This window comes from Heptranchias perlo, chromosome 26 (assembly GCF_035084215.1).
Source record: "Heptranchias perlo isolate sHepPer1 chromosome 26, sHepPer1.hap1, whole genome shotgun sequence".
Lineage (NCBI taxonomy): Eukaryota > Metazoa > Chordata > Chondrichthyes > Hexanchiformes > Hexanchidae > Heptranchias > Heptranchias perlo.
In genome coordinates, this window is record NC_090350.1 from 19,872,513 (window position 1) to 19,888,197 (window position 15,685).

The 15,685-nt window shown below is 41.2% G+C and overlaps 1 protein-coding gene across 2 annotated transcripts; it reads right to left on the minus strand.

Annotated features, from left to right (window-relative positions):
* Positions 1-1,969: 1,969 nt before the first annotated feature.
* Positions 1,970-13,774, minus strand: LOC137342533 (interferon alpha-inducible protein 27-like protein 2A). 2 transcript variants are annotated; one of them, XM_068006471.1, is made up of 6 exons: positions 13,422-13,774; positions 8,395-8,483; positions 7,823-7,931; positions 5,370-5,417; positions 2,991-3,152; positions 1,970-2,121 (listed from the first exon to the last, which is right to left on the minus strand). In XM_068006471.1, the coding sequence occupies exons 2-6, from the start codon at positions 8,401-8,403 to the stop codon at positions 2,027-2,029; spliced, it is 423 nt and encodes a 140-aa protein (XP_067862572.1). In that variant the 5' UTR covers positions 8,404-8,483; positions 13,422-13,774; the 3' UTR covers positions 1,970-2,026. The 2 variants fall into 2 exon arrangements, with proteins under 2 accessions (XP_067862572.1, XP_067862570.1); XM_068006469.1 differs by having other exon boundaries at positions 8,395-8,471; positions 13,422-13,773.
* Between the last annotated feature and the right edge of the window lie 1,911 nt (positions 13,775-15,685).

Genomic DNA, 15,685 nt, shown 5'->3' on the forward strand with positions numbered 1-15,685 from the left:
CCCAGTGTGAAGGCCAGACTTTTATTTAATGTTGGCTCAAATCAGATCTGAAAATGAAATTGTATGAAGTGCTGTCCTTTGTTTTTATTTTCATTTGCAGCAAAATATCACTGTCACAAAATGCTGATTGTAATTATGTCAGTGATGTTTCATAAATAAAATTATTTTATAAGCTGCCACGCAGTCTTTCCTCACATAATTATTTTACTTGTGTTTTGGGATCACTTGCTGATAAATTATTAACTTAGTAGTTTTTGGCATTAGCAGAGTGCAGGCTGTGCTATGTCTCAAAGCTCTGTATCGTATTCATTTTATAACCCATCCTGGTTTACACAAAGAAATTTGTATAAAAATTTATGTACTACATATGCAGCATTAATGTATTGGCCTACAAATTATACCACAAGAATGTACTGGGCTTGCCCCTGGCAGCCCAGCTTTAACTCTCTTTCCCCCCCTCCCCCCAAAAAAGGTTGAGATGCTGGATCAATTGAAATTTTCAAGACTATATCGATAGATTTTTGTTAGGTAAGGATATCAAGGGATATGGAGTAAAGGTGGGTAAATGGAGTTGAGGTACAGATTAGCTATGATCTAACAGAATGGCAGAACAGGCTCGAGGGGCTGAATGACCGACACCTGTTCCTATATTCTTACAGGATAACTTTGACCTTTTTTTTGTTGATTCTCTTATGTTGCCCAATATATTTTTTTTCAGTGTAAAAGAGTTCTGTCTGTATTCAATTTAAGAACAATGCTGTGCAGGAAGGGTTTGAAATTCTTATTTATATTTCCAAAAACAACATAAAATATAACTAGTTTTGCTAATATTTTTATAAGAAGCTGTTCAATTGGGAAGGGGGCAGATACTGCGACTTATTATGTAAAGCCACTACAGAATAACTGGGCAAAAAGGTAATGAAATCCAGCAAAAAGTATTCCAGGCATTTACACTTCAGTATTTTAACACACGGCAGTTGGTTAGTACATTATCCTTTCACCTGCAGAACCTAGTCTTGAATCCAGTTGGCCCAAACTGATGGGACTAAAGTTTCGCTTCTCTGCTGGCTAAAAAGGAACTAATTGAAATAAATTTGAACACTCTCAGTGGGCACTTTTTCATTTCAGTCTCATTCTGAAAGATCGTAACGATGGCTTGTGTGAGAAATATAAATATTCAAAGTGGACATTTCTAGTTTGGGGTTAAGGCACATTCTGGTATTGAAAGAGGAATTTCAAGTTACATTTGACTTTACCATGCCTGACCTAAAAGTACTTAAACGCTCATACTAGGGGGAAGGGTGGTTGAAATTGGTCTACGCCAGTAGTGCAAAACAGGCTCATAGCATGTCAGCAGCCCGTTTTACACCATTCTCGATTTTCTTTCCATTGAATTCAATTACTCTGCACGTATACAATCCTTGTAGCTGTTGTGATTTTGTTTTGCGACAACCTTGATTTTCACACCCTAATGATGAATGAAGATTTCTCAAAAAACATTAAGAGCTAGGTGTCCCACTAGTGTGATGCGTTACTTAATTAACATATTGTGTGATAGGACACTGGTTGTTTGTAATACTCTACAAGGTGAGACTGATCTCAACCAGGCTGACTGGAATCAGCTAAGTTGATGCTTTTTCCCCCTTCATAATCTGCTGCTTCATAGAGTATCTCCTCAATGAATAACAATTATTAGAGGGGAATGACAGTCCATGGGTGAATCTTGACTGCTGCAAAATATTTGTAAAATTCCATATTACAAACTGAATGCACAGCAGCTATCTCTGGTGCACAATGTTCCTACGGTTTGTGAACCGTGCAATCCTCTATGTAGGACAGTCAGGCTGCAGGAATATAGAGGGCATTTATTATAGATTTAAACTGGGTTACCATACATATGTTAAGAACTTATTTATCTCAAATTTAAAAAAGAGAATTTTACACACACAAAGACTTTTCCATCACACTCTTGGTGGATAAGGATAACAATTTATTTCTGAAGTTAGCAGTAACAACTTTTTCTATTTCAGAAAATATCCAGTTTAACGCTGATGAGGATGGAACTGATGGCACCAATGACTCCCAACATGAGTTTGGTAGAGGTGGAGAATCCTGCAGTACCTTTCAGGAAAACAAAAAAAGAGAAACAAAAGCATTGAATATCAAACCTGAGACAAGAACATAATCGGGCTGCGACTTTAAGATTTAAATTAGGCCCCGCCTACCTGTGGCAGAAGACCCGGCTGACTTCAAAGTTGGTGAAGGTAAAATGTCACCGGCATGAACGGTAAGTGAACTTGGCTGATTTTAACCCCTCCCACCCACCCACCCACCATTTCTGCCAGGCGCGGGGGGTTAAAATTGATTCCACAGTTTGTGTGTTTTATACAGATTTATTTAAAGAAGTAATATGTATCCAATTTGTCTTTGTTTAAATAACATAATGCACTCTCTGTAGTGTACTTTTTACTTTTATCTGAAGACTTGCCACAGTGGCTTTCTAACCCAGGGGGTTCCCACCCTCCTCCAGATAAACTATAACATTATTCCTTGTACTTAACACTAAAATTCTACTTTAAACTCATTTTATAAAAAATGGTGGTAAAATTGCAACATCAATTTCAAACTGCATGAACCCTAATTAAGGACCACCACGCCTTTATTTTTTATTACTGTAACATCTCTACAGGTATAATGCTGGAGTGTTAGGGTCCTAACTATGAGACCCGATTTCAGGTTTTAATTTCAATGGCCATTCCCCCCTCCAAGGTGAGTTTTGCCATTCTCAAAGGAATATCTGTAGGAGGAAAGGAAGACTAGGTAATGTGGTGCATTTCATTCCCACTATGACTTGCATCATAGCACGTTCACCAAAATGCAGCACTCCTCGGAGTCTGTCCTTGTGCTCAGACTCTCCTGAGCAAGAATAGCATGGATTTAGTAGACCAACTTGGTAAGAGGATAAAAACAGAAAGAAGAAAATATTTTACCAATGGACTGAAGTGTGGCCACGAAACTTCCAGGTGGTACTATTCCTCCATTGAGATATGCGACAATTGACATTAATTTGGCTGCCCAAGTATCTGCTGCTATTCCAGTGGCAGTGAATCCTAGTGTAGCAATAAAATTCTGAGCAGCAAAAATGGCAAAAGCTGGAAAGGAAAGTGTTCAATTTATTTTGAAGCTCTATAGTAATTATGTGATGACACTAATTATACCATATAAATTTCCCCCCCAATTTTCCCATCCCTTTTTCTTTCCTCCTCCCTTGAAGGTAATGGACTCATGCTTGGGTGCAATTCTATGGGTGATGGCAACTCTAGCCAATTTTCATTTTAAAGGCTTCCTGTGGTGAGACACAGCCTACACAACAATATCCTCCTATCTCAGCTGGTATTATGCAGTGTAAATGGGGCACATCCATTATGATCTTGGTGGTGAACCCCAACATGTTGGGCAGTGTTATTTCATAGAGAGTGGATAGGTAGGAGTGATTACAAGGAAATAATCTGTTTGTGGGATTCAGTATCATTTGCAATGTATAGATCTTAATTTAAAATATTTTTTCTACCAGGATATGAAGATATACTGCATTTTGTGACAGAATCAGCAGCACTTGATAATAGCTGTAAATTGATTATTTTTCTCAGTGGATTACAGGACGGTTCATAATCTGAAAATCATGGCAGAGCCCTTTTATGTGCCAGCACAGACACAATGAACCAAATAGCCACTTCCTGTGCTGTAAACCTCTTTAGAATCTGATGTATACAAACGATTCATCTGGGAAAAAATACTTCGTAGTGAGCTTTTGTCTTCATTCCAGCTAAGTGACTATAGTCAATATGTCAGCAAAATTAATTTAGCTAGAGGTGGTGTCATAACAAGGATAATTAAGATAATTATACGGGACCTGAAGGCTGTAACTGTACATGACAGGTACTTTAGTGCTAAGAGTGGATTAAAAGGAAATAAGCCATTCAGAACATTTAAAGAAGAGCTAGAGGGGGCCATTGAATGGAAGACTTACTGAATGCAGCGTAAGCCACAGTAAAAACAGGCTGGCAAACTTGCCTTGCTGGAGTAATGCTCATTGAAACTAAGATTTGAACTTGGGTCTCCTAGTTCAAACCTCCAACACTAACATTATAGATGCAGTGATGCTCTACGAATGAAATACAAAGGAGCGATAATTGGAGCTGGTGGGGCTAAAATTGATATTATAGTTCTACCCCTAATTTAAAAATATGATTTTCTGATTCTTATAACTTAATTGTGCTCTTTAATTGAGGCAGAATTTCATTTAGAACAGGGATTCAATTCTTGTGCTGGGTTTAATATAAACTCGGATATCACAGCGATGTGGGAAGTAGGTGTAACTAAAACTGAGTATTTTTCTCCATAGTTTATGGGCTCTTTCTCTGTACTGTGTTTCTTAGCTTAAATTAGATTGTAGAATCATAGAATGTTACAGCACAGAAACAGACCATTCGGCCCATCCAAATCTGCTTTTCTCAACCTTGTGTTTTTCTCCACATAAACCATCCAGTCGATCCCAGTGTTGTTGTTGCTTCCCAAACCCATTAATATTCTCCTTTTTCAAGCAACTATCTAATTCCTTTTTAAGCCTGATTGACAGGCTGCCTAGCTGTCAGCCTGGGATCAGTGGGAGGGAGGGATCATACGCCGGAGAGAAGATCGGAGAGGGTGGGGGAGGGACAGCAAGAAGATCGGGGGAGGCAGCAAGAAGAGCGGAGGTTGCTGGGAGGGTGGCCGCCATCGGGTGGGGCGGGGTTGGGTGGTTGGCCAATCGCCAGGGGGCCCCGTCAGCCAGGTGAGCTTGTTGGGCCTGGATGAAATACTCCTGCTCCTCTGGGCCCACAAGCAGTGCAATAAAGGCTCTCACCTCATGGATCCAGCCTTTCCCTCCTGCTTTCATCTGATGTGAATGGGAAGTGATGGGAAACCCAAACAGGTAAGGTTAAATTTGTTTTAATTATCCAATACACAAAATATTAAGTATCTCAATGAGGTACATTGCCCTTTTAAGTGGGGGCAGGACTTCCTGGTGTCTGCTCTCCATACGCAGACAAATCTGCCTGAGTTAAACCCAGAAGTGTGCAAGTTGGAGCCAGGATGTGGTCACGCTCTGAAAACTTGGAATTTTCACTGCCCACCTGCCCCCAACCCACCTGTTCTTGGGGGTTAAAATTTACCCCCTGATATTAATTAACTCATCCTCTTGGCCAGGAAATAGTACATGATGTGGGGGAGGGGGAACGGAGAATAGGACAAAATGGGAACCAAAATAAAGCAATATTTGTGAATTTGCAGTTGAATAGACAAATATAGAGAAATCATGCTCTTACATGCTCCCATAGCCATCAACACTGCCTTAGAACATGGTGAAGCATCCACTGTAAATAAAAAAAAGTTTAAATCAGAAAAATCCTACAGCACAGGACTACTGAATGGCATCATGCAAAGTGAAATAGAGAGGTGTGTACAAATGTGATAATATTATGATTAACTTATTTTCCTTTATACTCAGTAATTAATTTTCCTTTATGCTCAGTAATTACAAAATAGTAATCAATTGTAAATGACTTGGAGATTTGTCAACAACAGCTTGCATTTATATACTACATGTAAGGTAATAAAACATCCCAAAGAACTTCACAGACTCAAGTGGATGCTAGGCAGCAGTAGGAGAAGAGCTACGGGAAATAACCGAAGGCATGTTCAAAAAGAGAGGTTTTAAAGAGGCTTTTGAAGAAGATAAGTGATATAGCACAGTGGATGGGTTTAGGGAGAGAATTCCATTTTGAAAGGCTGAAGGTTCCGTCACCAAATGTGGTGCGGCATGGGGAGTGCAAAGGATCTCAGAGTTAGAGAGTGAGCACTGGTACATAAGGCTGGAGCAGGTTGAAAAGGTAGGGATGGACTAAAAACAAAGGCAAGGATTTTAAATTTGATGTGTTGGGGGACAGGTTTTGGTGAGGATAGAGGTGATAGGGCAGTAGGGCTTAGTGTAAGATAGGATGCAGGTGGCAGAGGTTTGGCTGAATTGAAGTTTACGTAAGGCAGAGCTTGGAATGCTGGCAAGGAAAGAGTTGGACAAGTTAAGCCTGGAATTGACAACGGCATGGATGGGGATTTCAGTGGCAGTGAGGGTGAGGTAAAGGCATAGGAAGCAGTTGTTGCAAAGGTGGAAGTAGCCAGTCTTGATTTTGCGTAAGAAGTAGGGTTTGAAACTCAGGTCAGGGTCAAATAGGACGTTGAGCTTGCACACTGTTGAGTTCAACTTAAAGTAGCTGGGAAAGAACATCGAATCGGGCTAGGGGGAGGAGTTTTTGGTTGGAGCCAAAAAGAAAGGCTTCAGTCTTGGCAGTGTTAAGTTGGAAAAAGTTCTTGTTCATCCATCGGCTTGATGCCAGACAAGCAATTGGACTGCACAGTGGTAGTAATGGAGTCAATGGTGTTGGTGGTGGAGAGGTGGAGCTGAGTTATTAACATAAATATGGAAGCTAATCCTTTGCCTAAGGACAGCATGTACATGAGGAAAAGGAGAGATCCATGAATGGAGGTGATCTTGTGGGCAAGGAAAAGAAGTCTCCACAGCAGATGTACTGGTTACAATGGGACAGGTTGGAGTGGAACCAAGCAAAGGCATTGCCACAAAAATGGACCTCAAGAGAGGCAATGGTAGAATATGGAGTATTTGACCATGTTGAATGCTGCATAGAGGTCAAGGAAAAAAAGGTAGGAAAACACATTACAGTTGCAGTCATAAAGGATGTTGTTGATAACTTTGACCAGGGCAGTCCCAGTGTTTTGGATAGGCAGGAAGCAGAATAAGGGATTTGAAGAAGGAGTGAAATATGAAAGGCCCAGTGGGTTGCAACATGGAGTGATAGGTGCAATTCTCCACAAATGCCAAGTTCCCAGTCTTGGTTCTTGTCAATGAAAGCAGAAAATAAGAACTTCTCCCCTCCCCACCCCCAGGCAGGGAGAGATGTTCAGACAGCAAGTCATCCTGAGCTGCTCAACATCCAGTTACAGAAAGCACTGGAAGAAGCCTAGGAACAGACTGTCAGCGCTGCATCTCATTCAGGGAATGGTGTCAGCATTGAGGTGGAAGGATTGGAATTAAAAGGACAGTGAAAAGTTTTGGGGAAAGGAGTATCAACATCAAGATTAAGGGCCCTGATGGTGAGAATTTTCCTTTGAAAGGGATCTCAAGCACAAGCTGCCTCTCCTCACAGTCATAGAATGCTGCATGCTGGGAAAAAAGTGGGAGAAAGATGCAACAGTAAATAAAATTGAATTTTAATAAGATCCAGGATAGAGCAGTCTGCTTTATCGGTACCCCTGCCACCAAATTCAATATCCATCTCATACACCACCAGCACACTGTGGCTGGAGTATGTACTATCCACAGGATGCAACAACTGCCAAGCTTACCTTGACAGCACCTTCCAGCCTTGCAACCTCTACCATCAAAAATAACAAGAGTAGCAACGTCATAGAAACACCATCACCTCCACCATCCTTACTTGGACATATATTGCCATTTCTTCATCACTGCTGTGTGAATATCCTGGAATTCCCTACATAACACAGTCACTACAAGGGACTCCAGCGGTTCAATGAGAAGGCCCATAACCACTTTTCAGAGGTGGGCAATAAATGCAACTTTGCCTGCGTCGCCCACATCCCAAGAACAAACAAAAAAATATATACTTTATCTGGCAAATAAACAGAAGAGGCATTGATTCCCTTGTTTGTCCATTTTATGTGGCAATAGACCATAATGTCTCACCAGCAAAGAAACAGCAGACCAGTATTAGTAAGGCCAGGCAATGCATTTTGATTTTTCTCCACAGTCCAAATGATATTGTCCAGATAAGATTGTGATCAAATTCCGTCACCTGCAGAAATGGAGGGAAGGATTGTATAATACGTCAGTTGAGCCATAGTTTCTATCCTATGGGAAACATTAAACCTCATTCAAAAACAAGATTACTGTGAGAGCAAAATGATGCATGTGGCAGGCAAATTCTGAGCTTTTCTATCTGATTGTTATTTGTGACTGACCCAGTTAGTGTGTCCAGTGAAACTACTGTTTTTGAGCTAAATGTATCTATCTATATTTGCATTTCTTTTGGTTTTGTGGACTTTGCTTCAAAGGGTTTTATGAGTATTAATCTTGGACATTATTGCTGTACCAGTCAGTTATGTCCTTGACCTAGCTACAACACAGCTTCGTAATTCCAGGAAAGACCATAAATGGTAGGGATCAGGCAAATCCTCACCTTCTGATAAGTGTCTGTCTATCTTTAGTTTGAAAGCATCTAAAAGAAAGTCATTGAACTGTCAGCTTTGACTACTTACCCCTCTCATGAACTGCACTGCGGTGTTATTCAGACTGATTGCGACAACTTCCTTTTACTCCATACTTCTGTGAATGACTGTAAATAAAACTGATTGGTAATTTAGTCTGTTACGAAAGTGTATAGTGTGTCTGATTTTAATAATCTTCCGCAGTGACATCGGCATAATAGAAATCCAACATGTAATCCAGAAACAAAAGGCGTTATTGCTCAGCCAGGGCTCGCTTTTTGTGCAAAGGGTCACACCTCACTTCATAGGGACTGTGTGTTTCTCAATGGGAGCTGAATTTTGAATTTGTGTCGAGTGCGAGAAAGCTCAGGTTGTAACAAGGGTACATACCCTCAAAAACAAGCCAACAACCACCAACTTCATAGTCATGTTCTGTACCAACTTGCAGTATAGAATCTATCACAGAACACTAACTCACTCCCATGGAAGGTTACAATGTCACTTGGAATGCTAAAACCACATTTGAGTTAAATAAAAAAACAAGATGGATGAACCTTAAAAAAATACACTTCATAATTGTGAGTGGATAAGTCAATTGACAGTGAGTCAGACATTTCAACCAGTTTAAAATTTTCAGCAAAAGTGCAGTCTTGGACAGATCACAGGAAACCTATCTGCTTGAGCAGCAGAAAAGATGACCAAATACCACTTATGGGTTTGCTGATCCAGTGAAAGTGTTTGACACAGACCTTTTGTTTTAATGGGCCAGATTTTGCTGCACAGTTAAATGCAAATATCCAAATATTTCTGACTGAGTTGCCGTTAGCTTCGCGAAAACGACATTTCGCTGTCCGCCTCACCACTGACATGCATTGAATATCATGAAGTTGCTGTATTTGTGCAGGAGATTTGAATGAAACCCGCTGCAGATATTAAGGGCCAGTTTAACGACATGATAAGTGTTAATGACTGCCATTTAACCTCTCTGGCACCAAAAATTAACTGTTATGAGTGTGGAGTCTCATTCCTTCACGTGAAGTGTTTTAGGAGATTTTAAAAGTATCAAATTTTTAATTTTTTTTTCTTACTTTTCCTTTTTGTCTCTTTTTTCTCTCTCAATCCAATCTTTCTTTCTTTATTTCTCTTTCTGTCCCTGATTTGACACTGAATTCACCCTCCTTCTCAGTCTTTCCATTTTGATATTGTAATTGGAAATCAGGAAATGGCAGTCTTACTAAATAGCTACTTTGTATTGGTCTGCACAGTACAAGATACCAGAGACACAAGGAAAACTAAAAATAAATCAAGGGGAGGTACTAACTAGATTCAATATAAGTTAAAAAATGATGATGGAGAAACTAATGAGATTAAAGACTGACAAATCCCCAGGACCTGATGTTTCCACCCCAAGGAATTAAAAGAAGTAGGTGAGGAAATTGTTGCTGCATTAGTCACAATCTTCCAAAACTCTCTCGATTCAGAAATTGCCCTCTGGGATTGAAAAATTGCCAATATCACACCACTATTTAAGACTGGTAAGAGATTTAAACTAGGAAATTATAGGCCTATTAGTCTAACGTCAGTTGTGGGGAATTTACTAGAATCTGTCATTAGAGACAGAGAGACTGAGCATTTGGACAAATATGAGCTGATCAGAGAGCCAGCATGGATTTATAAAGGGTAAGTCATATCTAACAAACCTAGTTGATTTCTTTCAGGAGGTGACTAATGTGGTAGATAACAGTGTCTATGGATATTATTTAAATGGTCTTCCAGAAGGCATTCGACATGGTTCCACATAAGATACTGTTAACAAAAATGAGAGTGCATGAAATTGGAGGCAACCTATTGGCTTGAATAGGGAATTGGTTAGGAGGTAGGTGACAGAGAGTAGGGATAATGGGTATGTACTCAAACTGGCAGGATGTGACTAGTGGTGTCCCCCAGGGATTTGTACTGAGGCCACAGCTTTTCACTATATTTATAAATGACTTGGATGAAGGAATAGAGAGCCGTATATCTAAGCTTGCTGATGACACTAAATTAGGTGGCACAGTAAATAGTGTAGACGGGAGCAGAAAGTTGCAAAGGGACCTTGATAGATTAAGTGAGTGGGCAAAATGAGTGGGCAGATGGAGTTCAATGTAGGGAAGTGTGAGGTCATCCACTTTGGACCTAAGAAAGACAGATCAGAGTATTTTCTAAATGAGGAGAAGCTAAAAACTGTGGATGAGCAGAGAGATTTAGGGGTCGAAGTACAGAAATGACTAAAAGCTAGTGGACAGGTACAAAAAATAATGAAAAAGGCTAATGGAATGTTGGCCTTTATCTCAAGGGGGATGGAATACAAATGGGTGTAGGTTATATTACAGCTGTACAGAGCTCTGGTTAGACCCCATCTGGTGTACTGCTTTCAGTTCTGGGCACCACTCCTCAGGAAGGATATATTGGCCTTGGAGGGGATGCAGCCCAGATTCACCAGAATGATACTGGGGCTAAAAGGATTAAATTACGAGGACAGGTTGCATAGACCTGGCTTGTATTCCCTTGAATATAGAAGATTAAGGAGTGATCTAATTGAGGTGTTTAAGATGATTAAAGGATTTGATAGGGTAGGGAGAAACTAGTTCCTCTGGTGGGAGTGTCCAGAATAAGGGAGCGTAACCTTAAAATTAGTGCCATTCAGGGGTGGTGTCATAATGCACTTCTTCACATAAAGGGTAGTGGAAATCTGGAACTCTCTCCCCCAAAATGCTGTTGAGGCTGGGGGTCAATTGAAAATTTCAAAACTGAGATTGATAGATTTTTGTTAGGCAAGGGTTATGGAACCAAGGCGAGTATATGGAGTTGAGATACAGATCAACCATGATCCAGGCTCAAGGGGCTTTTTTAAAATATTCGTTCATGGGATGTGGGCGTCGCTGGCGAGGCCGGCATTTATTGCCCATCCCTAATTGCCCTTGAGAAGGTGGTGGTGAGCCGCCGCCTTGAACCGCTGCAGTCCACGTGGTGAAGGTTCTCCCACAGTGCTTTTAGGAAGGGAGCTCCAGGATTTTGACCCAGCGACGATGAAGGAATGGCGATATATTTCCAAGTTGGGATGGTGTGTGACCTGGAGGGGAACGTGCAGGTGGTGTTGTTCCCATGTGCCTACTGCCCTTGTCCTTCTAGGTGGTAGAGGTCGTGGGTTTGGGAGGTGCTGTCGAAGAAGCCTTGGCGAGTTGCTGCAGTACAGGCTGAATGGCCTACTCCTGTTCCTATGTTCCTTTCTATGTTTGATGCCCTCCTACAGCAAAATCTGGCCCAATAATTTTTCGAACATGATGAACATTCACAGAATTAGTGTACTCACCAACTGCTGTATTATTTCCAGAGCTTTTAAGGCCTGATTTTTGGGTTTTGCACTTTACTTTTTAAAAAGGGAAGTATAATTTTGGTTAGAAGTTTTTCAGGCAGGCTCACCTCTGGCTCTGAAAACTCTGTTGTCATGTCAATCACCAAGGACAGTTCACACTGCAGCTGACACAAGTTCACAATGCCCCACGGATAAGGAAGGCAACTTGACCCATTTCTCCAGAGAGATCCTAAAATCTCCCCATTGTAGCATCCAATTGTTTCTTCAATGATTCCAGGATTTTCCCTCCACCACTCTATCTGGACGTCTATTCCACACATTGACCACTCTTCATGTGAAAAAGACTTCCCTCATACCAGTCCTAAAATTACCTTTTCCTAGTTTTTCCCCTTGTTTTACATCCACTGTTTCATTAAAAATAATAATCTGGGTTAACTTTTTCTATACGCTTAACAATCTTGTAAACCTCTATATGCTCACCTATCTGACACCTCGGGGAAGAAATTCAACTCACAGCCACCTAATTTACACCTGCAAAATGGACGGCCAGCGGTTGCAAACTGGGGGTGGGGGGGTGGGCAGTGGGGGTTGGCTGTCCATTGACACCCAAGGCCCACCTGATGCCATATTCAGGCTGCCCCTGTAAATGGGCGAGCAGCTCACCTGCCTAAAACAGGTGTAAGGCAGTTTCGTTGCTAGTTGGGGTCCTTCATCAATTGTAGACCCTGATTGCAAAATTCAGGTAGAAGTGTGCGCCGCAGGGTGAACTTTTAAAAACGTGATAAAGTATTTTGAAAGACATTTTGCCATGATGACATGGGTCCTTTGAACATCCTGTGAAACAGCTCCTCCTTTCCATTTATTCCCCCCTTATCACTGCACTGCTGATATCAACTTGCTGAACTAGTTATTCCTCCTACTTCTCTCTGGCTACATGCACAACCGTTGACGTTTTATGTGAAAATGTTGTTAAGCCTACTTTAGCCCAATTATGACTTCATTTTTTTTGTTCCAAAATACAGTATGATTATACACCTACAATCCACAATAGAAGTTTATCTCCAACATTCCTCGTTGATCTTTTCCAAGAAGACAAACTGGTTCTGAGAGTGTTTGTTGCACCCCTGAGACCAAATTCCCCAGAAATTCTCCAGACAACACAGTTGTAGCAGCGCAATTGTCTCTAATGAGTACCAAACACACAAATTAAAGCAAATACTGTAACAACAATTCAGATTTTAATTACAGAGGCATTATCACCCTTGTAAAGTTGTTTGGCAAAGTTTTTCATTAGTTGATAACCATGTCACGTATTGCAAAAACAGCTCCTATTGGCAAGGACATCATTGCTCGTAATACAATGCTAAAAATACTTGGCACTTCTAGATTGGGCAAATGAAATTTCTTCTCCAAAATGGCAGCCATTCCTCTTTCTCCTCAAAATGAGTAACACCTTGGCGAACCTGGTATTTCAAATATAGCTGGACTGACGCTGCAAAGTTCTTTCCACCTCCCTGACTCCCTGTAAGGCGCGTGTGACAACGGTACTGTCGTGCTAGAGGACGATTTGGTACAGGGTGCAATAGATTAAATATAATATAGGAGAAGGGTAAGGGTGTAATAAAATAAGCCATATTTAGCCATAACAAATTTGTAATGTTTCTTCTTTGGACTGTTGCGCGGAAATACTGTGCGAAGTTTAAATGAATAGAAATTACATTACCTGACCCATGAATCAGGGGTTTCAAGCCTCCCTCAGCGCTCCTAACATAAAATCAAAGCTGATGCCTCCATTCGTTTCCAGGGTCCCTTGGATTGCACAAGTCTGGTCGGTTTAATGACCGTCAGGGGGGCTTTGACTATGTTGTCTGTCCCCCGAAAGTTTCTTTCGGACTATTAACAGCGGCGGGTCTAAGGGATACTGAAGAATGCCAGAAGTTCTGAGCTCACGCACCGCTGATGTAAAATGAATGAAATGAAACTGGCCAAATAAAGAAGAAATTCTCGTTGGCAAATGCAAACCAATGAAAAGATCCCAACAATTCGTGGCGTGCTGTTAATTATCCTTGGGGATTTTGGCTCATTTGTGAATTTGTTTTTCAAGTCGTTTCGATCAGACTAATGTTTTTTTTTTCGTCTGGTTGCGGTTACACTGATAGTGGGAAAGAACGTTGTTTTATATGTGAACACACCATCCAATAACTTTTTATTTTGAATCCGAATCACTGTAAAAGCAGTTTATATGTTTATTATAAATTTCCGGTAAAAAGCTGATTCGTAAGTTTGTACCACGGCCAGTTTAATTAGTCAACAATTCAATATAAATATTAAAAATCAGGCATTGAACAATCAAATTGAAAAGTCATTGGAGCATTTTCTTATTGAGTAAACAAGGTGGAGGGTCAAGGCTCAGTCCAAGACACCTAAAGGGTGAAAAGCTCAGGAAAAATTACAGTGGCGGATCCTCGACGGAACATAGGCGGAAACCCTGGAGAAAATAGATAAACAATTCAAAAATAAATGAAAACACACACTTTCTTCAGAGTTTGGAGACGAAGTTACACCATGAGATTGGAAAATGCCCCTGTGGAAATCCCTTGCAGGTTAATCAGGGAAGTAGTGATTTGGGTTTTAAAGGTCTCAAGATTGTGGAAGGAAAGAAAGACATAACTTTGAGATCCAGGAAAAGAACGTTAGAGTAGGATACTGGGAGATGAGTCCTGATTTCAAGAGGAAGAGCATTTTTTCAGTATAGGAAGAATAAAGGAGGAAAACTCAAGAGGACATCTGTAGTGTTGATATAATAAAGGGAGACAAGAAAGATTGTAAGGGAGCAGTTGAAGGTAAGAGGTGAGAAAGGGATCGCATCAAATGACAAACCTTTTCTTGTATCATGTGAGGCATTAGAAGAGCCTTCCCAGATATTGTAGTATTCAACAACCACAACAACTTGCATTTATATAGCACATTTAATGTAGTAAAACATCCCAAGGCACTTCACAGGAGTGTTATCAAACAAAATTTGACACCGAGCCACGTAAGGAGATATTAGAACAGGTGACGGTCAAAGAGATAGGTTTTAAGGAGTGTCTTAAAGGAGACGAGCGAGGTGAAGAGGTTTAGGGAGGGAATTCCAGAGCTAAGGGCCTAGACAGCTGAAGGCATGGCCACCAACGGTGCAGCAACTAAAATTGGGGATGCGCAAGAGGCCAGAATTGGAGGAGCATAGAGATCTCGGAGGATTGTAGGGCTGGAGGAGGTTACAGAGATAGGGAGGGGTGAGACCATGGAGGGATTTGAAAACAAGGATGAGAATTTTAAAATCGAGGCGTTCCTGGCCTGGGAGCCAATGTAGGTCAGTGAGCACAAGGACAATAGGTGAATGAGACTTGGTGCGAGTTAGGATACCGGCAGCAGAGTTTTGGATGAGCTCAAGTTTATGGAGAGTGGAAGATGGGAAGCCGACCAAGAGAGCATTGGAATAGTCAAGTCTAGAGGTAACAAAGGCATGAACAAGGGTTTCAGCTGAGGCAGGGGTGAAGACTGGTGATGTTACAGAGGTGGAAGTAGGCGGTCTTGGTGATGGAGTGGATATGTGGTCGGAAGCTCATCTCAAGGTCAAATAGGACACCAAGGTTGTGAATGGTCTGGTTCAGCCTTAGACAGTGGCCAGGGAGAGGGATGGAGTCGGTGGCTAGGGAATGGAGTTAGTGGTGGGGACCAAAGACAATGGCTTTGGTCTTCATAATATTTAGATGGAGGAAATTTCTGCTCATCCAGTTCTGAATGTCGGACAAGCAGCATGATAAATTAGAGGCAGTGGAGGGGTCGAGAGAGGTGGTGATGAAGTAGAGCTGGGTGTCATTAGCCTACATGTGGAATCTGATGTGTTTTCGGATGATATTGCCTTGGAGCAGCATGTAGATGAGAAATAAGAGGGGCCCAAGAATAGATCCTTGGGGGAATTCCAGAGTTAACGATGTGGGT

Bases quoted from the DNA above. Each gene is read 5' to 3' on its own strand.
- LOC137342533 (XM_068006471.1), bottom strand. The intron at 5,418-7,822 runs GTGAGACATTAT...TTTTATTTACAG, and splicing joins GGTCTGCTGTTTCTTTGCTG to TGGATGCTTCACCATGTTCT. The intron at 2,122-2,990 runs GTAAAATATTTT...TTTTCCTGAAAG, and splicing joins GGCCACACTTCAGTCCATTG to GTACTGCAGGATTCTCCACC.